The 25760-nt window shown below is 45.2% G+C and overlaps 1 protein-coding gene across 1 annotated transcript; it reads right to left on the reverse strand.

The window, feature by feature from the left end:
* Nucleotides 1–737: 737 nt before the first annotated feature.
* LOC138673917 (hepatitis A virus cellular receptor 2 homolog) lies at nucleotides 738–25010 on the reverse strand. The gene is made up of 7 exons (XM_069761947.1): nucleotides 24967–25010; nucleotides 22161–22327; nucleotides 21477–21739; nucleotides 20157–20233; nucleotides 13169–13277; nucleotides 4234–4264; nucleotides 738–1916 (listed from the first exon to the last, which is right to left on the reverse strand). The coding sequence occupies exons 3-7, from the start codon at nucleotides 21721–21723 to the stop codon at nucleotides 1838–1840; spliced, it is 543 nt and encodes a 180-aa protein (XP_069618048.1). The 5' UTR covers nucleotides 21724–21739; nucleotides 22161–22327; nucleotides 24967–25010; the 3' UTR covers nucleotides 738–1837.
* Nucleotides 25011–25760: the final 750 nt, after the last annotated feature.

Genomic DNA, 25760 nt, shown 5'->3' on the forward strand with positions numbered 1-25760 from the left:
GAGAAGGACTTGGGGATCCTAGTTAATGATAAACTTACCTGGAGCAGCCAGTGCCAGGCAGCAGCTGCCAAGGCAAACAGGATCATGGGGTGCATTAAAAGAGGTCTGGATACACATGATGAGAGCATTATACTGCCTCTGTACAAATCCCTAGTTAGACCGCACATGGAGTACTGTGTCCAGTTTTGGGCACCGGTGCTCAGGAAGGATATAATGGAACTAGAGAGAGTACAAAGGAGGGCAACAAAATTAATAAAGGGGATGGGAGAACTACAATACCCAGATAGATTAGCGAAATTAGGATTATTTAGTCTAGAAAAAAGACGACTGAGGGGCGATCTAATAACCATGTATAAGTATATAAGGGGACAATACAAATATCTCGCTGAGGATCTGTTTATACCAAGGAAGGTGACGGGCACAAGGGGCATTCTTTGCGTCTGGAGGAGAGAAGGTTTTTCCACCAACATAGAAGAGGATTCTTTACTGTTAGGGCAGTGAGAATCTGGAATTGCTTGCCTGAGGAGGTGGTGATGGCGAACTCAGTCGAGGGGTTCAAGAGAGGCCTGGATGTCTTCCTGGAGCAGAACAATATTGTATCATACAATTATTAGGTTCTGTAGAAGGACGTAGATCTGGGTATTTATTATGATGGAATATAGGCTGAACTGGATGGACAAATGTCTTTTTTCGGCCTTACTAACTATGTTACTATGTTACTATGTATGTTACATTAGCCCTAAGTATAGCCCTAGCCCTAACACTAGAACCAACCCTAGCCCCAACATACTAACCCTAACACTAGGACCAACCCTAGCGTCAAGCCCCTAGCCATAACAGTAGCACCAACCCTATCCCTATCATTAGCCCTAACCCTAGCAACAACCCTAACCCCAACCCTAGTCTGAATGCTAGCACCAACCCTATCCCTAACACTAGCACCAATCTGATCTCTAGCCCTAACAGTAGCACTAACCCTAGCCCTAACCCTAGCCCCTATCCTAACCCTAGCCCTAGCATTAGCCCTAACCCTAGTCCCAACCCTAACTCTAGCATTAGCCCTAAGTATAGCCCTAGCCCTAACACTAGAACCAACCCTAGCCCCAACATACTAGCCCTAACACTAGGACCAACCCTAGCGTCAAGCCCCTAGCCATAACAGTAGCACCAACCCTATCCCTATCATTAGCCCTAACCCTAGCAACAACCCTAACTCCAACCCTATCCTTAACACTAGCACCAACCCTATTCCTAGCCCTAAGACTAACACTAACCCTAGCCCCAACCCTAACCCCAACCTATCCCTAGCCATAACCCTACTTTTCAGCAGAAGACACTTTTGGGGATCAGAGCTCTCTTGTTCCTTTCATAAAATAACACATAAGATGAGATTTAATGAGAAACGGCAGATCACAGCACAGTGCACATGATTCAATCCTCTTTGCTCTGCCTTTACGCCCCAAGAAGAAGCAGTGCTTGCTGCTGGGTCATTTGATAGCATGGGCAAGGAAGGGCCCAAATTTCCCACCATCATAAAATTTGGTGCCCTTGCCCGACCTCCGCCCCCCATGCTACATCACTTGTTTCACCTCGAAGGAAGGTGATTGTTGTGGTTTCCTTGGATTGAGAAACATTATAGTAGTTTCTACATTTTTTAGGTGTCAGGTTTACCAGTTTAAAGCAATAACTCTATGGTCAATGATATTCTAGGCTTATAAAGTGTTTTTTTTTTTTTTTTTTTTTTGGGGGGGGGGGGGGGGGGGGCACAATTAGCACTTCCAGAAAAAGAGATTTTTTTTTCCTTTTCCGAGATTGTACCGAGTAATGGCAAATATTATTAATCCATGATATAAAAGTTTTCCCCCGTTTGATTGACAGGACTGCTTAAATTATTCAACTCTGCCGCTTGTCCAGTCCTATAATTAGAAGAAAAAAACAGTAAATAATAATAATCTTTATTTATATAGCGCCAACATATTCCGCAGCGCTTTACAGTTTAAATAATACTTTTAATAAAAAAAGTATATTAAATGTAGTTATACTTACATAAAAGGAAAGAAAATATCAAGTTTACATACAATATATACAGTTAGGTCCATATATATTTGGACAGAGACAACATTTTTCTAATTTTCGTTATAGACATTACCACAATGAATTTTAAACAAAACAATTCAGATGCAGTTGAAGTTCAGACTTTCAGCTTTCATTTAAGGGTATCCACATTAAAATTGGATGAAGGGTTTAGGAGTTTCAGCTCCTTAACATGTGCCACCCTGTTTTTAAAGGGACCAAAAGTAATTGGACAGATTCAATAATTTTAAATAAAATGTTCATTTTTAGTTCTTGGTTGAAAACCCTTTGTTGGCAATGACTGCCTGAAGTCTTGGACTCATGGACATCACCAGACGCTGTGTTTCCTCCTTTTTGATGCTCGGCCAGGCCTTCACTGCGGTGGTTTTCAGTTGCTGTTTGTTTCTGGGCCTTTCTGTCTGAAGTTTAGTCTTTAACAAGTGAAATGCTGCTCAATTGGGTTGAGATCAGGTGACTGACTTGGCCATTCAAGAATATTCCACTTCTTTGCTTTAATAAACTCCTGGGTTGCTTTGGCTTTATGTTTTGGGTCATTGGTCGTCGTTTCATACTACAAATGGACAATCAGTTTGGCTGCATTTGGCTGGATCTGAGCACACAGTATGGCGGCTCTGAATACCTCAGAATTCATTCAGCTGCTTCTGTCCTGTGTCACATCATCAATAAACACTAGTGACCCAGTGCCACTGGCCGCCATGCATGCCCGCGCCATCACACTGCCTCCGCCGTGTTTTACAGATGATGTGGTATGCTTTGGATCATGAGCTGTACCACGCCTTCGCCATACTTTTCTCTTTCCATCATTCTGGTAGAGGTTGATCCTGGTGTTATCTGTCCAAAGAATGTTCTTCCAGAACTGTGCGGCTTTTTTAGATGTTTTTAGCATAGTCCAGTCTAGCCTTTTTATTCTTGATGCTTATGAGTGGCTGCACCGTGCAGTGAACCCTCTGTAGTTACTTTCATGCAGTCTTCTCTTTATGGTAGATTTGGATATTGATACGCCGGCCTCCTGGAGAGTGTTGGTCACTTGGTCGGCTGTTGTGAAGGGGTTTCTCTTCACCATTGAGATTATTCTGCGATCATCCACCACTGTTGTCTTCCGTGGGCGCCCAGGTCTTTTTCCATTGATGAGTTCACCAGTGCTTTCTTTCTTTCTCAGTTTCTCGGATGTTTTTTTTCTGTTTTTGCAGCTTAAGGATGGCTTGTTTCACCTGCATGGAGAGCTCCTTTGACCGCATGTTTACTTCACAGCAAAACCTTCCAGATGCAGCACCACACCTCAAATCAACTCCAGGCCTTTTATCTGCTTAATTGAGAATGACATAACGAAGGGATTGCCCACACCTGTCCATGAAATAGCTTTGGATTCAATTGTCCAATTACTTTTGGTCCCTTTAAAAACAGGGTGGCACATGTTAAGGAGCTGAAACTCCTAAACCCTTCATCCTATTTTAAGGTGGATACCCTCAAATGAAAGCTGAAAGTCTGAACTTCAACTGCATCTGAATTGTTTTGTTTAAAATTCATTGTGGTAATGTCTATAACCGAAATTAGAAAAATGTTGTCTCTGTCCAAATATATATGGACCTAACTGTATATATATATATATATATATATATATATATATATATATATATATATATAGGATAAAACTTATATAGAGGCAATAGTGGAAAGGAAAATGGACTGTAGCACTCAATGCCAGGATGCTGCTGCTAAAGCAAGTAATGGATGTGACATTTTGCAAAGATTATTTGGGGGAAATAGAGAAGAAATAAGAAAGTAAAATACCCCAATTATTATCTATGGGGCTGCCGAACATAACATAGTAACATAGTAACATAGTTAGTAAGGCCGAAAAAAGACATTTGTCCATCCAGTTCAGCCTATATTCCACCATAACGAATCCCATTATCATAGATACTCAGCAGACGGGCACCTTAAAGCCCCAATTTTAAGATCGTTGATAGTCTAAGAGATCAGTAAGTTGCCATTATTGGGTGGACATCATAAGAGCAAATGAGAAGAACACCATGGGGCACCATACTACCTACCGTATATAGCAGCAATATATGATTACTAAAGTGCGGGCAAACAGACAGAAACAACCCCTTTGGTATTCCGTATTCTGCTACTTACATAATAGAAGCTTTCCTTTTTTTGAATTTATCTAAAAAACATTAAAAAATAACATAATTAAATAAAAATAATTAAAAAAAAAACCTGAAATACGAGACAAAGCCTATGGACAAGAGAGGCGCTGTGGTTTTTTTTTTAAGCAAACCAGCCTTTTTTAGATTTCTGTGACTCTCAGTTTAGTGGAAAGACACTGGGCATTGGACACTAACGATCTGACATATGGCACCTCTAGTTAAAGGGGTTGTATGGGTTACACAGACCCTTTTTTAGTAAAGCATAACCGTCGTTATAATTTGTATTGCATAATTCAATAGCACATGCGAAAATAAGCAATTTTGTAACATATCGCATCAGAGAAATCTGCACATTTATCCTCCTGTATGGATCTTTCACTCTCAATTCGTTGGTAAAATCTGTAAAATCTGTATTCAGCAAAGACAGATTTTTCCATTGCTGAAATAGGAGATCACAATTGGTGCTTATAAGGTTCTATGGAAGAGGGAGGAGCCAGAGTCAGACACAGACATTCTAGGGAGGAGCTAGAGGCAGACACAGACATTCTAGGGAGGAGCTAGAGGCAGACACAGACATTCTAGGGAGGAGCTAGAGGCAGACACAGACATTCTAGGGAGGAGCTAGAGGCAGACACAGACATTCTAGGGAGGAGCTAGAGGCAGACACAGACATTCTAGGGAGGAGCTAGAGGCAGACAGGCATTCTAGGGAGGAGCTAGAGGCAGACACAGACATTCTAGGGAGGAGCTAGAGGCAGACACAGACATTCTAGGGAGGAGCTAGAGGCAGACACAGACATTCTAGGGAGGAGCTAGAGGCAGACAGGCATTCTAGGGAGGAGCTAGAGGCAGAAACAGACATTCTAGGGAGGAGCCAGAGGTAGACAGACATTCTAGAGAGGAGTTAGAGGCAAAAACAGACATTCTAGGGAGGAGCTAGAGGCAGACACAGACATTCTAGGGAGGAGCTAGAGGAGACACAGACATTCTAGGAAGGAGCTAGAGGCAGACACAGACATTCTAGGGAGGAGCTAGAGGCAGACACAGACATTCTAGGGAGGAGCTAGAGGAGACAGACATTCTAGGGAGGAGCTGGAGGCAGACACAGGCATTCTAGGGAGGAGCTAGAGGCAGACACAGACATTCTAGCGAGGAGCTAGAGGCAGACACAGACATTCTAGGGAGGAGCTAGAGGCAGACACAGACATTCTAGGGAGGAGCTAGAGGCAGACACAGGCATTCTAGGGAGGAGCTAGAGGCAGACACAGACATTCTAGGGAGGAGCTAGAGGCAGACACAGACATTCTTGGGTGGAGCTAGAGGAAGGCACATACATTCTAGGGAGGAGCTAGAGGCAGACACAGACATTCTAGGGAGGAGCTAGAGGCAGACAGGCATTCTAGGGAGGAGCTAGAGGCAGACACAGGCATTCTAGAGAGGAGCTAGAGGTAGACAGACATTCTAGGGAGGAGCTAGAGGCAAAAACAGACATTCTAGGGAGGAGCTAGAGGCAGAGACAGACATTCTAGGGAGGAGCTAGAAGAAGACAGGCATTCTAGGGAGGAGCTAGAGGCAGACACAGACATTCTAGGGAGGAGCTAGAGGCAGAAACAGACATTCTAGGGAGGAGCTAGAGGAGACAGACATTCTAGGGAGGAGCTAGAGGCAGACACAGACATTCTAGCGAGGAGCTAGAGGCAGACACAGACATTCTAGGGAGGAGCTAGAGGAGACAGACATTCTAGGGAGGAGCTAGAGGCAGACACAGACATTCTAGGGAGGAGCTAGAGGCAGACACAGGCATTCTAGGGAGGAGCTAGAGGCAGACACAGACATTCTAGGGAGGAGCTAGAGGCAGACACAGACAATCTAGGGAGGAGCTAGAGGCAGACAGGCATTCTAGGGAGGAGCTAGAGGCAGACACAGACATTCTAGGGAGGAGCTAGAGGCAGAAACAGACATTCTAGGGAGGAGCTAGAGGCAGACACAGACATTCTAGAGAGGAGCTAGAGGTAGACAGACATTCTAGGGAGAAGCTAGAGGCAAAAACAGACATTCTAGGGAGGAGCTAGAGGCAGAGACAGACATTCTAGGGAGGAGCTAGAGGCAGACACAGATATTCTAGGGAGGAGCTAGAGGCAGACACAGACATTCTAGGGAGGAGCTAGAGGCAAACACAGACATTCTAGGGAGGAGCTAGAGGCAGACAGACATTCTAGGGAGGAGCTAGAGGCAGACACAGACATTTTAGGGACAAGCTAGAGGCAGACAGACATTCTAGGGAGGAGCTAGAGGCAGACACAGATATTCTAGGGAGGAGCTAGAGGCAAAAACAGACATTCTAGGAAGTAGCTAGAAGCAGACACAGACATTCTAGGGAGGAGCTAGAGACAGACATAGACATTCTAGGGAGTAGCTAGAGGCAGATACAGACATTCTAGGGAGGAGCTAGAGGCAGAGACAGACATTTAAGGGAGGAGCTAGAGGCAGACACAGACATTCTAGGGAGGAGCTAGAGGCAGACACCGACATTCTAGAGAGAAGCTAGAGGCAGAAACAGACATTCTAGGGAGGAGCTACAGTTAGACACAGACATTTTAGGGAGGAGCTAGAGTCAGACACAGATATTCTAGAGAGGAGCTAGAGGCAGAAACTGGCATTCTAGGGAGGAGCTACAGGCAAACACAGACATTCTACGGAGGAGCTAGAGGCAGACACAGATATTCTAGAAAGGAGCTAGAGGCAGACACAGACATTCTAGGGAGGAGCTAGAGGCAGACACAGACATTCTAGGGAGGAGCTAGAGGCAGACACAGACATTCTAGGGAGGAGCTAGAGGCAGACAGACATTCTAGTGAGGACCTAGAGGCAGACACAGACATTTTAGGGAGGAGCTAGAGGCAGACACAGACATTCTAGGGAGGAGCTAGAGGCAGACACAGACATTCTAGAGAGGAGCTAGAGGTAGAATCAGGCATTCTAGGGAGCAGCTACAGGCAGACACAGACATTTTAGGGAGGAGCTAGAGGCAGACACAGATATTCTAGAGAGGAGCTAGAGGCAGAAACAGGCATTCTAGGGAGGAGCTAGAGGCAGACACAGACATGCTAGGGAGGAGCTAGAGGCAAAAACAGACCTTCTAGGGAGGAGCTAGAGGCAGATACAGACATTCTAGGGAGGAGCTAAAGGCAGACACAGACATTCTAGGGAGGAGCTAGAGGCAGACACAGACATTCTAGGGAGGAGGTAGTGGCAGACACAGACATTATAGGGAGGAGCTAGAGGCAGACACAGACATTCTACTGAGGAGCTAAAGGCAGACACAGACATTCTAGGGAGGAGCTAGAGGCAGACACAGACATTCTAGGGAGGAGGTAGTGGCAGACACAGACATTCTAGGGAGGAGCTAGAAGCAAAAACAGACATTCTAGGGAGGAGCTAAAGGCAGACACAGACATTCTAGGGAGGAGCTAGAGGCAGAGACAGACATTTAAAGGAGGAGCTAGAGGCAGACACAGACATTCTAGAGAGAAGCTAGAGGCAGAATCAGGCATTCTAGGGAGGAGCTACAGTTAGACACAGACATTTTAGGGAGGAGCTATAGTCAGACACAGATATTCTAGAGAGGAGCTAGAGGCAGAAACTGGCATTTTAGGGAGGTGCTACAGGCAAACACAGACATTCTACGGAGGAGCTAGAGGCAGACACAGATATTATAGAAAGGAGCTAAGGCAGACACAGACATTCGAGGGAGGAGCTAGAGGCAGACACAGACATTCTAGGGAGGAGCTAGAGGCAGACACAGACATTCTAGGGAAGAGCTAGAGGCAGACACAGACATTCTAGGGAAGAGCTAGAGGCAGACACAGACATTTTAGGGAGGAGCTAGAGGCAGACACAGACATTCTAGGGAGGAGCTAGAGGCAGACACAGACATTCTAGAGAGGAGCTAGAGGTAGAATCAGGCATTCTAGGGAGGAGCTACAGGCAGACACAGACATTTTAGGGAGGAGCTAGAGGCAGACACAGATATTCTAGAGAGGAGCTAGAGGCAGAAACAGGCATCATAGGGAGGAGCTACAGGCAAACACAGACATTCTACGGAGGAGCTAGAGGCAGACACAGATATTCTAGAAAGGAGCTAGAGGCAGACACAGACATGCTAGGGAGGAGCTAGAGGCAAAAACAGACCTTCTAGGGAGGAGCTAGAGGCAGATACAGACATTCTAGGGAGGAGCTAGAGGCAGACACAGATATTCTAGAAAGGAGCTAGAGGCAGACACAGACATTCTAGGGAGGAGCTAGAGGCAGACACAGACATTCTAGGGAGGAGCTAGAGGCAGACACCGACATTTTAGGGAGGAGCTAGAGGCAGACACAGACATTCTAGGGAGGAGCTAGAGGCAGACACAGACATTCTAGAGAGGAGCTAGAGGTAGAATCAGGCATTCTAGGGAGGAGCTACAGGCAGACACAGACATTTTAGGGAGGAGCTAGAGGCAGACACAGATATTCTAGAGAGGAGCTAGAGGCAGAAACAGGCATTATAGGGAGGAGCTACAGGCAAACACAGACATTCTACGGAGGAGCTAGAGGCAGACACAGATATTCTAGAAAGGAGCTAGAGGCAGACACAGACATGCTAAGGAGGAGCTAGAGGCAAAAACAGACCTTCTAGGGAGGAGCTAGAGGCAGATACAGACATTCTAGGGAGGAGCTAAAGGCAGACACAGACATTCTAGGGAGGAGCTAGAGGCAGACACAGACATTCTAGGGAGGAGGTAGTGGCAGACACAGACATTATAGGGAGGAGCTAGAGGCAGACACAGACATTCTAGGGAGGAGCTAAAGGCAGACACAGACATTCTAGGGAGGAGCTAGAGGCAGACACAGACAGTCTAGGGAGGAGGTAGTGGCAGACACAGACATTATAGGGAGGAGCTAGGGGCAAAAACAGACATTCTAGGGAGGAGCTAGAGGCAAAAACAGACATTCTAGGGAGGAGGTAGAGGCAGACACAGACATTCTAGGGAGGAGCTAGAGGCAAACACAAATTTTAGGGAGGAGCTAGAGGCAGATATAGACTTTCTAGGGAGGAGCTAAAGGCAGACACATACGTTATAGGGAGGAGCTAGAGGCACAGACATTCTAGGGAGGAGTTAGAAGCAGACACAGACCTAGGGAGGAGCTAGATGCAGACACAGACATTTTAGGGAGGAGCTAGAGGCAGACCCAGACATTCTAGGGAGGAGCTAGAGGCAGACACAGACATTCTAGAGAGGAGCTAGAGGTAGAATCAGGCATTCTAGGGAGGAGCTACAGGCAGACACAGACATTTTAGGGAGGAGCTAGAGGCAGACACAGATATTCTAGAGAGGAGCTAGAGGCAGAAACAGGCATTATAGGGAGGAGCTACAGGCAAACACAGACATTCTACGGAGGAGCTAGAGGCAGACACAGATATTCTAGAAAGGAGCTAGAGGCAGACACAGACATGCTAGGGAGGAGCTAGAGGCAAAACAGACCTTCTAGGGAGGAGCTAGAGGCAGATACAGACATTCTAGGGAGGAGCTAGAGGCAGACACAGACATTCTAGGGAGGAGCTAGAGGCAGACACAGACATTCTAGGGAGGAGCTAGAGGCAGACACAGACATTCTATCGAGGAGCTAGAGGCAGACACAGACATTTTAGGGAGGAGCTAGAGGCAGACACAGACATTCTAGAGAGGAGCTAGAGGTAGAATCAGGCATTCTAGGGAGGAGCTACAGGCAGACACAGACATTTTAGGGAGGAGCTAGAGGCAGACACAGATATTCTAGAGAGGAGCTAGAGGCAGAAACAGGCATTATAGGGAGGAGCTACAGGCAAACACAGACATTCTACGGAGGAGCTAGAGGCAGACACAGATATTCTAGAAAGGAGCTAGAGGCAGACACAGACACGCTAGGTAGGAGCTAGAGGCAAAAACAGACCTAGGGAGGAGCTAGAGGCAGATACAGACATTCTAGGGAGGAGCTAAAGGCAGACACAGACATTCTAGGGAGGAGCTAGAGGCAGACACAGACATTCTAGGGAGGAGGTAGTGGCAGACACAGACATTATAGGGAGGAGCTAGAGGCAGACACAGACATTCTAGGGAGGAGCTAAAGGCAGACACAGACATTCTAGGGAGGAGCTAGAGGCAGACACAGACATTCTAGGGAGGAGGTAGTGGCAGACACAGACATTATAGGGAGGAGCTAGGGGCAAAAACAGACATTCTAGGGAGGAGCTAGAGGCAAAAACAGACATTCTAGGGAGGATCTAGAGGCGGACATAGACATTCTAGGGAGGAGGTAGAGGCAGACACAGACATTCTAGGGAGGAGCTAGAGGCAAACACAAATTTTAGGGAGGAGCTAGAGGCAGATATAGACTTTCTAGGGAGGAGCTAAAGGCAGACACATACGTTATAGGGAGGAGCTAGAGGCACAGACATTCTAGGGAGGAGTTAGAAGCAGACACAGACCTAGGGAGGAGCTAGATGCAGACACAGACATTTTAGGGAGGAGCTAGAGGCAGACCCAGACATTCTAGGGAGGAGCTAGAGGCAGACACAGACATTCTAGAGAGGAGCTAGAGGTAGAATCAGGCATTCTATTAAAGAGCTACAGGCAGACACAGACATTTTAGGGAGGAGCTAGAGGCAGACACAGATATTCTAGAGAGGAGCTAGAGGCAGAAACAGGCATTATAGGGAGGAGCTACAGGCAAACACAGATATTCTAGAAAGGCGCTAGAGGCAGACACAGACACGCTAGGTAGGAGCTAGAGGCAAAAACAGACCTAGGGAGGAGCTAGAGGCAGATACAGACATTCTAAGGAGGAGCTAAAGGCAGACACAGACATTCTAGGGAGGAGCTAGAGGCAGACACAGACATTCTAGGGAGGAGGTAGTGGCAGACACAGACATTATAGGGAGGAGCTAGAGGCAGACACAGACATTCTAGGGAGGAGCTAAAGGCAGACACAGACATTCTAGGGAGGAGCTAGAGGCAGACACAGACATTCTAGGGAGGAGGTAGTGGCAGACACAGACATTATAGGGAGGAGCTAGGGGCAAAAACAGACATTCTAGGGAGGAGCTGGAGGCAAAAGCAGACATTCTAGGGAGGATCTAGAGGCGGACATAGACATTCTAGGGAGGAGATAGAGGCAGACACAGACATTCTAGGGAGGAGCTAGAGGCAGACACAAATTTTAGGGAGGAGCTAGAGGCAGATATAGACTTTATAGGGAGGAGCTAAAGGCAGACACATACGTTATAGGGAGGAGCTAGAGGCACAGACATTCTAGGGAGGAGTTAGAAGCAGACACAGACCTAGGGAGGAGCTAGATGCAGACAAAGACATTCTAGGGAGGAGTTATAGGCAGATACAGACATTCTAGGGAGGAGCTAGAGGCGGACATAGACATTCTAGGGAGGAGCTAGAGGCAGACACAGACATTCTAGGGAGGAGCTAGAGGCAGACACAGACATTCTAGGGAGGAGCTAGAGGCAGACACAGACATTTTAGGGAAGAGCTAGAGGCAGGCACAGACATTCTAGGGAGGAGCAATAGGCAAACACAGACATTTTCTGGGATTAGCTAGGGGCAGACACAAGTGTCAGAAGAAGTTTTTTGTAGAGATCGTCCGCACTGCTGAGGTACTGAAAACTTTAGTCCAACATTGAACTGTATTTAATATATTTGCGGTTTTTATTATTCAAAGCATTTTGAAGTTACAAGCACTTCTTCAGGATTCAACTGTTGTGAATTCTGTGGCAGAGCTCCCTCCTGTGGTCACAAGTGGTACTTCGGCTGATTCTCTCTGTGAGCTTCCGTTGGTGGAGGAGAGTGGTACTGCGGCTTCTGAGTTTCCTTCCTCAGGTGATGTGGTGAAGTCGTTAGGTGCTGCTCTATTTAACTCCACCTAGTGCTTTGATCCTGGCCTCCAGTCAATGTTCTAGTATTGGACCTGTTTCCTCCTGGATCGTTCCTGTGGCCTGCTGCTCTGCATAGCTAAGTTCCGCTTTTGCTATTTTGTTTGCTATTTTTTCTGTCCAGCTTGCTTAATATTGTTTTCTTGCTTGCTGGAAGCTCTGGGACGCAGAGGGTGTACCTCCGTGCCGTTAGTTCGGTACGGAGGGTCTTTTTGCCCCCTTTGCGTGGTTTTTGTAGGGTTTTGTGTTGACCGCAAAGTTATCTTTCCTATCCTCGCTCTGTTCAGAAAGTCGGGCCTCACTTTGCTAAATCTATTTCATCTCTACGTTTGTCTTTTCATCGTAACTCACAGTCATTATATGTGGGGGCTGCCTTTTCCTTTGGGGAATTTCTCTGAGGCAAGGTAGGCTTATTTTTCTATCTTAGGCCTAGCTAGTTTCTCAGGCTGTGCCGAGTTGCATAGGGAGCGTTAGGCGCAATCAACGGCTGCCTCTAGTGTTGTTGGAGAGGATTAGGGATTGCGGTCAGCAGAGTTCCCACGTCTCAGAGCTCGTTCTATGTTTTTGGGTTATTGTCAGGTCACTGTATGTGCTCTGACTTCTATGTCCATTGTGGTACTGAATTACCCTATCATAACATTCAACCACATGTGGTTAGAGCATGCAAATAGGGATTGTCCAAACTAAACAACCCCCTCAAACATATAAACATAATCTATGAGAAAATAGTTTCACAGCAGCACATGGTAGATGGTAAGGGGGAAGGACAATGCAAAATATCTAATAGGGCCCCCCATCTGCCTTGTGATGGGTAGCTTGTATTTGGTAGAAGGGATATTCAGCCCCCTCAGTTGCCATGGCATAGACGTGACCACCATCTACGCACCTGCTTATTGGCACTCCCCTACCCATTTAGATGTATTAGATATTACTTTTTTATGACTTTTTTTGTTACTTACATATGTATAACACAACTGTAGTAAAAAGTATGGCAGCCAGTATAAGAAATATTAAATAGAAATAGGCCTCATTATTCCAAATCTGGGGAACAGAACTTGGTGATGATGCCTGTAATAAAAAATGTAATAAAATAATGACAATACAACACACTACAAAGCTATTTGAAAAGCCAGGTTTCAAGTGTATTGATGCCACTAGATGGTGATGCTTTGACATGCCACGTTGCCATCTTTGGACATCTCAATTGATAATGATAATTAAAAAGTTGTTTCCCCCCCAAAAAATGTATCCCTTATCCATAGCATAGGTAATAAGTTATTGATCTCTGGGGGTCTGATCGAGATCAGGGCTTTGGAAATCTGTTTTGAATGCAGCGGAGGTGCTCATGCGTGGCCTCTGCTCTATTCATGTCATGGGGAGCCTAGGCAGGCTAAAGCTAATAACCCGGGCCCCAGCAATATCCCTCAGACTAGGGAAACCCTGTCTGTCCCTCTCCCAGAGATTACACTGATGGTGTGCTTGTCTGGGCCGCCAGGCCTGACCCTGACTCCTGTTTCAGTACTAATCTGAAACCTCCACCCTCCACCCAGTGATAATTTCTCACACCAACCCCTACAGAAAGCACAGACAGGGAAAACCAAAAACGCACCACGCCGCAAACACACTCAGGAAAACACTATAATGTGCACAGGTCAAAACAAAACACAAATATAGGAAGGAGAAATATGACAAAGGATCATACACCACCAGATATGATATTTCCACTCCAAGACCACCACTCCGAACCGAGATCACCAGGCACAAGACACAAGCTATAATCGGCGACGCCCAAAGTTCAGAAGAACTATTTAAAGGCCGTGGGCGTGACCCAGCCTCCAATCCGAGTACCAGCTAGATTAACCCCGGACAACCTAGATAAAATCTATCCGGCGCCACTGAGCGCATAGTGGACGAATGCAGAATTACCGCTGTCTGTCGGACGCCCTAGTGTGAATAGCGTCCGACATGACAATTCATTGTCTATGGGACTCTCGTAAAAAGCTGAGTACAGCACTGCTCTTGGTAGTCCCATAGACAATGATTGGAGAGTAGGTTGAGCTTGTCAGGACAGGGCTGCAGACTCTTTCTCAAGATCCCAATGACCAAATCTAGAGACCCTGTGGTTGAACTGCCAACAATCAGCATATTATCCCCTATTAAATGGATAAGGGATGATTTTTTTATCTTGTGGTGGTGGGGGGGGGCCCGTTAATATTTAATTCCTGTGTTCTGCTTATGCTGTGGTTGACATTAGCATTATAAATTCCGTTTTTCTGTTCTGTTATACAAATAGGAAACAAATCTGTCACAGGACAGGCACAAAAAATCCTGTTGGACCTCTTTTTTTTCAAAGAGTAACCATCATTTTAATTTTTATTTCATAAATCAACAATAAGCAATTTTGTAATACATCTTATCAGAGAAATCTACTTCTCTCTCCTTTTGGACTGATCTTTTACTGTAAATTCCTGGGTAAAATCTGTATTAAGTGACGACAGATTTCTTCATTACTGAGATAAGAGATGACAGTTGGTGCTTATAAAATTCTATAGAGGAGCTGTAGGAAACACAGACATTCTAGGGAAGAGCTAGAGGCTGATACAGGCATTCTAGGGAGGAGCTAGAGACAGAGAGTCATTCTAGGGAGGAGCTAGAGGCAGACACAGACATTCTAGGGAGGAGCTAGAGGAGACACAGACATTCTAGGGAGGAGCTAGAGGCAGACACAGACATTCTAGGGAGGAGCTAGAGGCAGACAGACATTCTAGGGAGGAGCTAGAGGCTGATACAGGCATTCTAGGGAGGAGCTAGAGGCAGACACAGGCATTCTAGGGAGGAGCTAGAGACATACACAGGCATTCTAGGGAGGAGCTAGAGGCAGATACAAGCATTCTAGGGAGGAGCTAAAGACAGACACAGGCATTCTAGGGAGGAGCTAGAGGCAGATAGGGGCATTGAAGGGAGTAGCTAGAGGCAGACACAGACATTCTAGGAAGGAGCTAGAGGCAGACACAGACATTCTAGGGAGGAGCTAGAGGCAGACACAGACATTCTAGAGAGGAGCTAGAGACAGACACAGACATTCTAGGGAGGAGCTAGAGGCAGTCACAGGCATTCTAGGGAGGAGCTAGAGACATACACAGGCATTCTAGGGAGGAGCTAGAGGCAGATACAAGCATTCTAGGGAGGAGCTAATGACAGACAGACATTCTAGGGAGGAGCTAGAGGCAGATAGGGGCATTGTAGGGAGTAGCTAGAAGCAGACACAGACATTCTAGGAAGGAGCTAGAGGCAGACACAGACATTCTAGGGAGGAGCTAGAGGCAGACACAGACATTCTAGGGAGGAGCTAGAGACAGACACAGACATTCTAGGGAGGAGCTAGAAGCAGATAGGGGCATTGTAGGGAGTAGCTAGAGACAGACACAGACATTCTAGGGAGGAGATAGAGGCAGACACAGACATTCTAGGGAGGAGCTAGAGGCAGACACAGACATTCTAGGGAGGAGCTAGAGACAGACACAGACATTCTAGGGAGGAGCTAGAGACAGACACAGGCATTCTAGGGAGGAGCTAGAGGCAGACACAGGCATTCTTGGGAGGAGCTAGAGAAAGACAGACATTCTAAGGAGGAGCTAGAGGCAGACATAGGCATTTTAGGGAGGAGCTAGAGACAGACACAGACATTCTAGGGAGGAGCTAGAGGGAGACACAGGCATTCTAGGGAGGAGCTAGAGACAGACAGACATTCTGGGGAGGAGCTAGAGACAGACAGACATTCTAGGGAGGAGCTAGAGGCAAACACGTACATTCTAGGGAGGAACTGGAGGCAGACACAAACATTCTAGGGAGGAGCTAGAGACAGACAGACATTCTAGGGAGGAGCTAGAGGCAGACACATACATTCTGTGGAGAAGCTAGAGGCAGACACAGATATTCAAGAGAGGAGCTATAGACAGACACAGACATTCTAGGGAGGAGCCAGAGACAGAAGGACAGACATTCTAGGGAGAAGCTAGAGGCAGACAGACATTATAGGGAACAGCTAGAGGCAGACACAGACATTCTAGGGAAGAGCTAGCAGACATTCTAGGGAGGAGCTAGAGGCAGACAGACATTATAGGGAAGAGCTAGAGGCAGACACAGACATTCTAGGGAAGAGCTAGAGACACACAGACATTCTAGGGAAGAGCTAGAGGCAGACAGAGACATTCAGGAGAGGAGCTACAGGCAGACACAGACATTCTAGAGAGGAGCTACAAACTCAGATATTCTAGGGAGAAGCTAGAGGCAGGCACAGGCATTCTAGGGAGGAGCTAGAGGCAGGCACATACATTCTAGAGAGGAGCTACAGACCCAGGCATTCTAGGGAGGAGCTAGAGGCAGGCACAGACATTCTATGGAGGAACTAGAGGCAGACACAGACATTCTTGAGAGGAGCTACAAGCAGACACAGACATTCTAGAGAGGACCTACAGACAGAGATATTCTTGGGAGGAGCTAGAGGCAGACACAAACATTCTAGAGAGGAGCTACAGGCACAGGCATTCTAAGGAGTAGCTAGAGGCAGAGACAGACATTCTGGAGAGGAGATACTGGCAGACGCAGACATTCTAGAGAGGAGCTACAGGCACAGATATTCTAGGGAGGAGCTAGAGGCAGACCCAGGCATTCTAGGGAGGAGCTAGAGGCAGGCACAGGCATTCTAGGGAGGAGCTAGAGGCAGGCACATACATTCTAGAGAGGAGCTACAGACCCAGGCATTCTAGGGAGGAGCTAGAGGCAGACACAGACATTCTGGAGAGGAGCTACTGGCAGACACAGACATTCTAGAGAGGAGCTACAGGCACAGACATTCTAGGGAGGAGCTAGAGGCAGACACAGACATTCTAGAGAGGAGCTACAGACACAGATATTCTAGGGAGGAGCTGGAGGCAGACACATACATTCTAGAGAGAAGCAAGAGGCAGACCAAGGCATTCTAGGGAGGAGCTAGAGGCAGGCACAGGGATTCTAGGGAGAAGCTAGAGGCAGACACAGATATTCTACGGAGGAGCTAGAGGCAGACACAGACATTCTAGGGAGGAGATAGAGGCAGACACAGACATTCTGGAGAGGAGCTACAGGCAGACACAGACATTGTAGAGAGGAGCTACAGACGCAGATATTCTAGGGAGGAGCTAGAGGCAGAAACAGGCATTCTAGAGAGGAGCTACCGACACAGGCATTCTAGGGAGGAGCTAGAGGCAGACACAGACATTTCGGAGAGGAGCTAGAGGCAGACGCAGACATTCTGGAGAGGAGCTACAGGCAGACACAGACATTCTAGAGAGGAGCTACAGACACAGACATTCTAGGGAGGAGCTGGAGGCAGACACATACATTCTAGAGAGAAGCAAGAGGCAGACCAAGGCATTCTAGGGAGGAGCTAGAGGCAGGCACAGGGATTCTAGGGAGAAGCTAGAGGCAGACACAGATATTCTACGGAGGAGCTAGAGGCAGACACAGACATTCTAGGGAGGAGATAGAGGCAGACACAGACATTCTGGAGAGGAGCTACAGACGCAGATATTCTAGGGAGGAGCTAGAGGCAGAAACAGGCATTCTAGAGAGGAGCTACCGACACAGGCATTCTAGGGAGGAGCTAGAGGCAGACACAGACATTTCGGAGAGGAGCTAGAGGCAGACACAGACATTCTGGAGAGGAGCTACAGGCAGACACAGACATTCTAGAGAGGAGCTACAGACACAGACATTCTAGGGAGGAGCTAGAGTCAGACACAGATATTCTGGGGAGGAGCTACAGGCAGACACAGAAATTCTAGGGAGGAGTTAGAGGCAGGTACAGGCATTCTGGAGGGGAGCTAGAGGCAGACACAGACATTCTAGGGAGGAGCTAGAGGCAGACACAGACATTCTAGGGAGGAGCTAAAGGCACAGACATTCTAGGGAGGAGCTAGAGGCACAGACATTCTAGGGAGTAGCTTGCAGAAGACTTCTGCGAGCTCTCATGAAATGTCAGTTACAGCTTTCCATACAATTTTATAAGCACCAATCATCTGTTATCTCAGCAATGGGAAAATCTGAGAATGTGAAGAGAAAGAAGTAGGTTTCTCTGATAAGGTATATTAAAAAGTTTCTTATTTACGAGTGAACTATTGATGTATCAAATAAATAAAAACATGGTTACTTTTTAAAGGGAAACTGTCAGTAGGTTCAATCTACCTTAGTCGTTTATATGGGCATGCAGGCCATATAAATTTGAATACAATGATATTTTGATGTTTATTTTACTGAAATCCATGTTATTTTTAATATGTAGATTGCCTGTTAAGATTTATGGGCCAGACATAGGTCTCTCTGAGAATATGTCTTCAGAAGTTATTTTTAATGAAAGTTGTTACCAGTGAGAGACATGTAATGACTTAAGGCCCCTTCACACTTAGCGACGCTGCAGCGATACCGACAACGATCCGGATCGCTGCAGCGTCGCTGTTTAGTCGCTGGAGAGCTGTCACACAGACCGCTCTCCAGCGACCAACGATGCCGGTAACCAGGGTAAACATCGGGTAACTAAGCGCAGGGCCGCGATTAGTAACCCGATGTTTACCCTGGTTACCATCCTAAAAGTAAAAAAAAACAAACACTACATACTTACCTATCGCTGTCTGTCCCCGGCGCTGTGCTCTGCACTCCTCCTGTACTGTCTGTGTGAGCACAGCGGCCGGAAAGCAGAGCGGTGACGTCACCGCTCTGCTTTCCGGCTGACCGACGCTCACAGCCAGAGCAGGAGGAGAGCAGAGCACAGCGCTGGAGGACAGACGGCTGTAGGTAAGTATGTAGTGTTTGTTTTTTTTTACTTTTAGGATGGTAACTAGGGTAAACATCGGGTTACTAAGCGCGGCCCTGCGCTTAGTTACCCGATGTTTACCCTGGTTACCAGTGAAGACATCGCTGGATCGGTGTCACACACGTCGATCCAGCGATGTCAGCAGGAGTCCAGCGACGAAATAAAGTTCTGGACTTTATTCAGCGACCAACGATCTCCCAGCAGGGGCCTGATCGTTGGTCGCTGTCACACATAACGATTTCATTAACGATATCGTTGCTACGTCACAAAAAGCAACGATATCGTTAACAATATCTTTATGTGTGAAGGTACCTTTACAGTGTGCTTTCCTAATCTCAACGCAGATTTGTTTGTGATTGCAACTAACACTGTATAGCAGAGCTGAACTTGGTCTCATTACAAATACAGTTGCAGCTGAAGTTTTCTTCTCATTGTGCTTCAGCTTCCTTCTCATAGGAATGGGGGCAGTATAGCAGAGCTTACAGCACTATGAGAAGAGAGCTGCAGCTGCAGATGTGTTTGTAATGAGGCAAAGTCAGCTCTACTGTTCTATGTCAGTTGTAATCAAGCTCAGTTCTGCAGTGAGATCAGGAGAACAAACTGTCAGTCATTACATGTCTCACACTGGTCACGCCTTCTTTCATTAAAATAAGTTTTGGGGCAGATTCTTGGGGAGATCTATGTCCAGCCCATAGATCTTAACAGCTCATTAACATATTGAGAAAAATATGGATTTCTCTGGAATAAGACATGACAGATATCAAGGTATCATTGAACTCAGCTTCATATGACCTACATGCCCATATAGATGATGAATTCTCCTAACAGATGCTCAAACATAGGTATGAACGAAGTCTTAGACACATACATTCTCAGAAATTAGGTTCACTGCTATAGGAAGCCAATGTATATCATTTAGCCAATACACAGAGTGAAGGTGACGCCGCCGGAGAAAGAGGAACTACGTCTGGAAGTTCTGCACTAATGTAGCTCTGTAATATTGTCTGTCTGCACTTGTTTGTAGACAGGAGCCCTGGGTGTAAAGTATTTTTTACAAAAGAACCAATCACATAACTCCTGACTAGTCAATTAAGAACCTGAGTCGTGTTGGTGAAGGTCTCGGGGATAGGCAGGCTGGTTTGCGGTTCCCCATCATCTTCATCATAATCTTTCTCTGGAAAAGGAAAAAAAGATTTTCTATAATATTTAAAATGTAACTGTCCCTTCAGGAGAACTTTGTGTCTGTCTCTAGCTCCTCCTCCTTTTCTACCCATAGAACTTCATGAGCACCAACTGTCATTTCCTATCTCAGAAATATAAAAATCTGGATTCACTGAAGACATATTTTTTATCAATGAGTTGAAAGATCAGTGTCCAAGAAGAGAAAGAAGCAGATTTCTCTGAAAAACATATATTACAGCATAGTATGAATAGTCTGACACCTCCACAAGTAACGTAAACCCTCTGCTCAAGATAACAAAAAGGTTCATCTACAAATCCAGAAAATCTGTGTTATCTTCTGCATATAGAGGTGTTATCAGTCATTGTACAGGAGGAGGAGGAGGTGAGCTGTGACGTCACCTATTGTGAATGGTGGATCCTGTGTTATCTACTGTATATAGAGGTGTTATCAGTCATTGTACAGGAGGAGGAGGTGAGCTGTGACGTCAACTATTGTGAATGGTGGATCCTGTGTTATCTACTGTATATAGAGGTGTTATCAGTCATTGTACAGGAGGAGGAGGTGAGCTGTGACATCACCTATTGTGAATGGTGGATCCTGTGTGATCTACTGTATATAGAGGTGTTATCAGTCATTGTACAGGAGGAGGTGAGCTGTGACATCACCTATTGTGAATGGTGGATCCTTTGTTATCTACTGTATATAGAGGTGTTATCAGTCATTGTACAGGAGGAGGAGGTGAGCTGTGACATCACCTATTGTGAATGGTGGATCCTGTGTTATCTACTGTATATAGAGGTGTTATCAGTCACTGTACAGGAGGAAGAGGTGAGCTGTGACGTCACCTATTGTGAATGGTGGATCCTGTGTCATCTACTGTATATAGAGGTGTTATCAGTCATTGTACAGGAGAAGGAGGTGAGCTGTGACATCACCTATTGTGATTGGTGGATCCTGTGTTATCTACTGTATATAGAGGTGTTATCAGTCATTGTACAGGAGGAGGAGGTGAGCTGTGACATCACCTATTGTGAATAGTGAATCCTGTGTTAGCTACTGAATATTGAGGAATTATCAGTCAGGAAGTTTTTTTGGTTTGTTTTTTAATATATACAGATAAAGATATTGAACATTGAAAATAACATTGTAAAAAAAATTGACAAACAGTAAGTCATTTTCTGATTGCTCTTCTTGGTATTATGTGCCTTTAATAGTCACCTGACAGAACACTTACTTTTTTTGATCTCCAAAGACACATGTTCCTTTTTATCATTGAATGGTCCAGTGATCTCCACACGGCAGCAGTAGGTTCCTTCATCATCTTCGGTGACCCCGGTGATGGTCAGGGACACGTTCCCCTGACTAATGTTCCCCAGTAATTGGTATCTATTAGATTTCCTCCAAGTCACATTTCTGCTGTCAGCCTCAATAATCTGATTTTTACAATAAATCTTGGCACAGCTGCCTCGTCCCCAGCACATGGTGTAGGTCCCTCTGCTGGTGGAATAATTGCAGGGTAACATTGCTGTTCCGTTAGTTAATCCGGTCACTGTCACATGTTTTGCCAATACAGACACAACTGCGCAGCATTAAAGAGATTTGTAAGAATTTAGAAATAAAGTACAAATAAACATTGATAATTGTCTTAATTTTATGCAGTATTTTCCCCAAAACAGGTTGCCCCTAACTTTAAGAAGCAATTTGTACTCCGGATGGACGCCTGAGAAGTCAGATTAGGAGCGGTCCTTTCTCAGGATATACACAGAGAGGAGCATCCTGGTAGAAAAGGAATGTTTGCCATAAAGTGGGCGGTGGACACATTGCAATACTATCTCTTACGGTGAAAATTTCAATTAGTGTCAGACCATCCCCCACTCAAGTGGATCAGGAAGAAAAAGTGGAAAAGTGCTTGTGTTACCTGTTGATTTCAAGTCCAGCGGGATTTCTGCTTCCATGTAGAACATAGAGCCCACAGTTACTTAGTAATGCCAATTCCCTCTCGAGACTCTCATGTCTAGTTGTAGAAGGGGACAAGCACACAGCTATAGGCAGAGGGGGGAGGTATGTAAGGTGGCTGTCGGACACCTAGTGGGGAGATAAACTTGAAGTAATGCTTTAGTACGTATAGGACTAAAAGGAGAAAAATGCTTGTGTTACTCGCTAATTTCAAGTCCAGCAGGATTTCTGCTTCCATATAGAACATAGAGCCCACAGTTACTTGGTAATGCCAATGCCCTTTCAAGAATCTCATGTCTAGTCGTAGAAGGTGCCAAGCACATGGCTATAGGCAGAGGGGGGAGGTATGTAAGGTGGCTGTCGGACACTTAGTGGTTGTGAAATAAACTTGAAGTAATGGTTTAGTACATATAGGACCTAAAAGGGGTTAATTGTTCATGACATATTGATTGTGAGCAGCTGATGAGTTGGGAGTGACTGCTGCTCACCATATCTCCACCCCTTGGTGCAGTTTACTTTGTAAATTGAGAGCTGTTTGTCTCACATGTGTCTGTGTGTATGGAGGTGGGCAGATCTCCTGGACTGAATACCTTTGCTAAAGGACTAAGAAGCTTAACTGTTAGCCAGGCGGGCTAATCAGCACTATTGTATGGACTTTATGCTTTATGTTGTACTTTGAGCCATTAGGGCTCTATTTGAGTTTCCTATGATGTGGTTTATCAGTACTGCAACAAACCAGCTGTGGACTTTAAATAGAAACGATTCCTGTAATACCTCAGATTGCTCCCAAGTGGCATTGCTACAGTACGATATTCTCTAATATTAATATATTACAATGTATTGATCAAGTGATCATAAGGTTAAGTACCCTACATGGGCCAATAAACAATGTGAAAAAAAAGAAAAATATAAAAAAAAAATGAAAAGACTATCTTAACACCTTTTTCACAGAATGTAAATAAAAAATAAACATATTTAGCATTTACATATGTGTACCTATGTGTACCCATGTGTACATATGTGTACATATGTGTCAGAACGGATACAATATCATAATATTAATCACTTAGGGTAAGCATCAAAACGAAAAACCAAAAAATCAAAATGGCAGAATTGCTGTTTTTTGTTCAGTCCCCCACAAAAAAGTGATCAAAAAGAAATCAGAAAGCGGTATGGACTCCAAAATGGTAATGATAAAACCTACAGCTCATATTGCAAAAAATAAGCCCTCTTATAGTTTAATTAGCCCCCCCAAAATAGCAAAAGTTATGGCTCTTTGGAAGTGAGGAGGAAAAATCAAAGTAAAGAAAGTCCAACAGGTAGTCCGTCACCTAAGGACCGACCTAAACCTGGAACCAGCTCTGATTTGGGGTCACACATATATTAGCTTTTGCAGCTGCTGTTTGGCATTGAGTACTGCTGCTAAGCATATAGGTAACCAGAATGCTCAAGTAATTCTCTTTTTTATATATGCAGTAGTACTATTGATGCAAGAGCATCCTCTTTACACTGCACTGGGTATACCTGTGGTAAGTATGCTGTTGAAGGGGTGTCTAAGCTGATTATGCTTATCTGAGGGTATTTGTGGTAGACAAGCGCTTCTACAGGCATCTGAGGTGGACCAGCTATCCTGAGAGAATACGTGGTGGTCATGTTTTCAAGATGGTAGACATGATGATCTGTGCTTGCTGTTCCAGGGACATCAAAACTGGACATTCTGTTTTGGGGATATATTTGGAGGGCATGATCTTCTAGAGGTAATTAAGGAGCACTAGATGTTCTGTGGTGGGCATTCTGTTCCATGGGCATCTGAAATGAGCATGATACCCTTAGAATAAATGCGGTGGGTATGCTTGTCTAGAGGCATCTATGATGGACATAATGTTCTGGGGCATATTCGATAGACATGCTCTTCTAGAGGCATCTATGATGGATATAATGTTCTGGGGCATATTTGATAGACATGCTCTTCTAGAGGCATCTATGATGGACATGATGTTCTTTAGTATATGTGGTGGGCATGTCCTTCTCAGGGCATCTTAGGTAGACATGATGTTCTGGGTTATCTGTGATGGGCATGCCATCTTAGTGACATCTCTACTGGACACACTTTTCTGGAGGTATGTATTGTTGGTACACAGTTATGAAACATCTGAGGCTGGACAATGTTACAGGATCAGACTATCACAAACTTTGGGTATAAAAAGGTCTCGTATATCATTCTTCTTTGCCAAATTCTTGGACAGATCGCACCAGAGTGAGGTAGAAACTATGTTCCTACATATGTAAAAAAAATATTCCCATCCAATAGCAGCAGTCGGCATTGTGGGTGAACTTACACACCTTTACTCAGACCTCTCGGAAATGTACTCACTCTTCCTTTCATCTTCATCTCTTATTGATACCACCATTTTTCCTTCGTAACTCTACATTGTCTCACAACATGACGTAACTTCAGACAAAAATACACCAGAACAAACTGTATCAGGACATATACAATTCTTATCAATTCTGGATAATTTAATGATGCTGCCCCTAGAACGAGGCCCATCTACTAGAGAGTTTGAAGAGTCCTGGTCTATGCCGAGTGTTGGGGGTCTACACAACTTCAGGTGGAACCAACCCCAGAAGGTTCTAGTTGACAATCTAGACCGGACACGTGTGATACTGTGGTCCAGAAAGTACTATATGAAGAGTTAAATAATAATATGTCGGCACCCACCAAACCATAAGACACAGAAGTGATAAACAACACAAGGAATGCTCACCAGAGAAAGTCCCGAGAAGACCAGATATGGACACAACCAAGAAAATCATCTTGTTAACTGCCTAACAGAAAGCAAATTTTATCTTGGAGAGTGTTTCTGCGTTACAGGAAATTAGTGAAAGGAAGTTCCCAAAATAAATATTACTTGGTGGTTAAAAAAAAGTAAATGACCTAGTTTTTCTTTTTCTTCATTGCTTGTGCCCAGTGCAGGAGCATGTCACAGGCCACTGCAAACTTCAGCGATATCACTTTTAGAAAATATATCAAATATCTCCAATACACCTCAAGATCTTTATTAAATGGGGATCAGATACAGCTGCATTAAAGGGGTTTTTCTGGGGGTAACATATTGAGGCCCTAAGGATTGGTCAACAATATGTTAGTCCTAGAAACCCCCTTTAATGAAAGTTTATCTCAGTACAGTGCTTACATCTGGCCACTGCTGGAGCAGATACCTGTGTTCTGGGAATACCGCAACAGAGGCCAGAAGATTGTGGCGTCTGGTTTCATGAACTGCAGCACTGGTTTGAAATACTTCACAATCTTATTAAACAATGTGTTTTTTTTCCCTTGCTGGTAGTACAAGTGTTAGTCTGTTGAATTGAAGCTCATGGAGCTTTCCTACTGGGATACTTTCAGCTGTTCAATGTTGGACACTCCCCTCTGTTATATATGTTCACCTCTGGCAATTATGAATTGACAGTGTTAGTTCTTACCACCTGGTTTGGAGTTGGAGATGTAGTTCGTTGCTGGAGTAGGCATTTGGAGATTTGTTCAGGTGATTGTTGCTTGTAA

The sequence above is a fragment of the Ranitomeya imitator genome, chromosome 4 (genome assembly GCF_032444005.1).
Source record: "Ranitomeya imitator isolate aRanImi1 chromosome 4, aRanImi1.pri, whole genome shotgun sequence".
NCBI lineage: Eukaryota > Metazoa > Chordata > Amphibia > Anura > Dendrobatidae > Ranitomeya > Ranitomeya imitator.

Excerpts from the sequence above, each read along its gene's own strand:
- LOC138673917 (XM_069761947.1), bottom strand. The coding sequence starts at position 21,723 with ATGTGCTGGGGACGAGGCAGCTGTGCCAAGATTTATTGTAAAAATCAG. Across the intron at positions 13,278-20,156 it reads CCTTCACCAACACGACTCAG|GCATCATCACCAAGTTCTGT; the intron begins GTTCTTAATTGA and ends TTTTTATTACAG. Across the intron at positions 1,917-4,233 it reads AAAAGGAAAGCTTCTATTAT|GACTGGACAAGCGGCAGAGT; the intron begins GTAAGTAGCAGA and ends TTCTAATTATAG.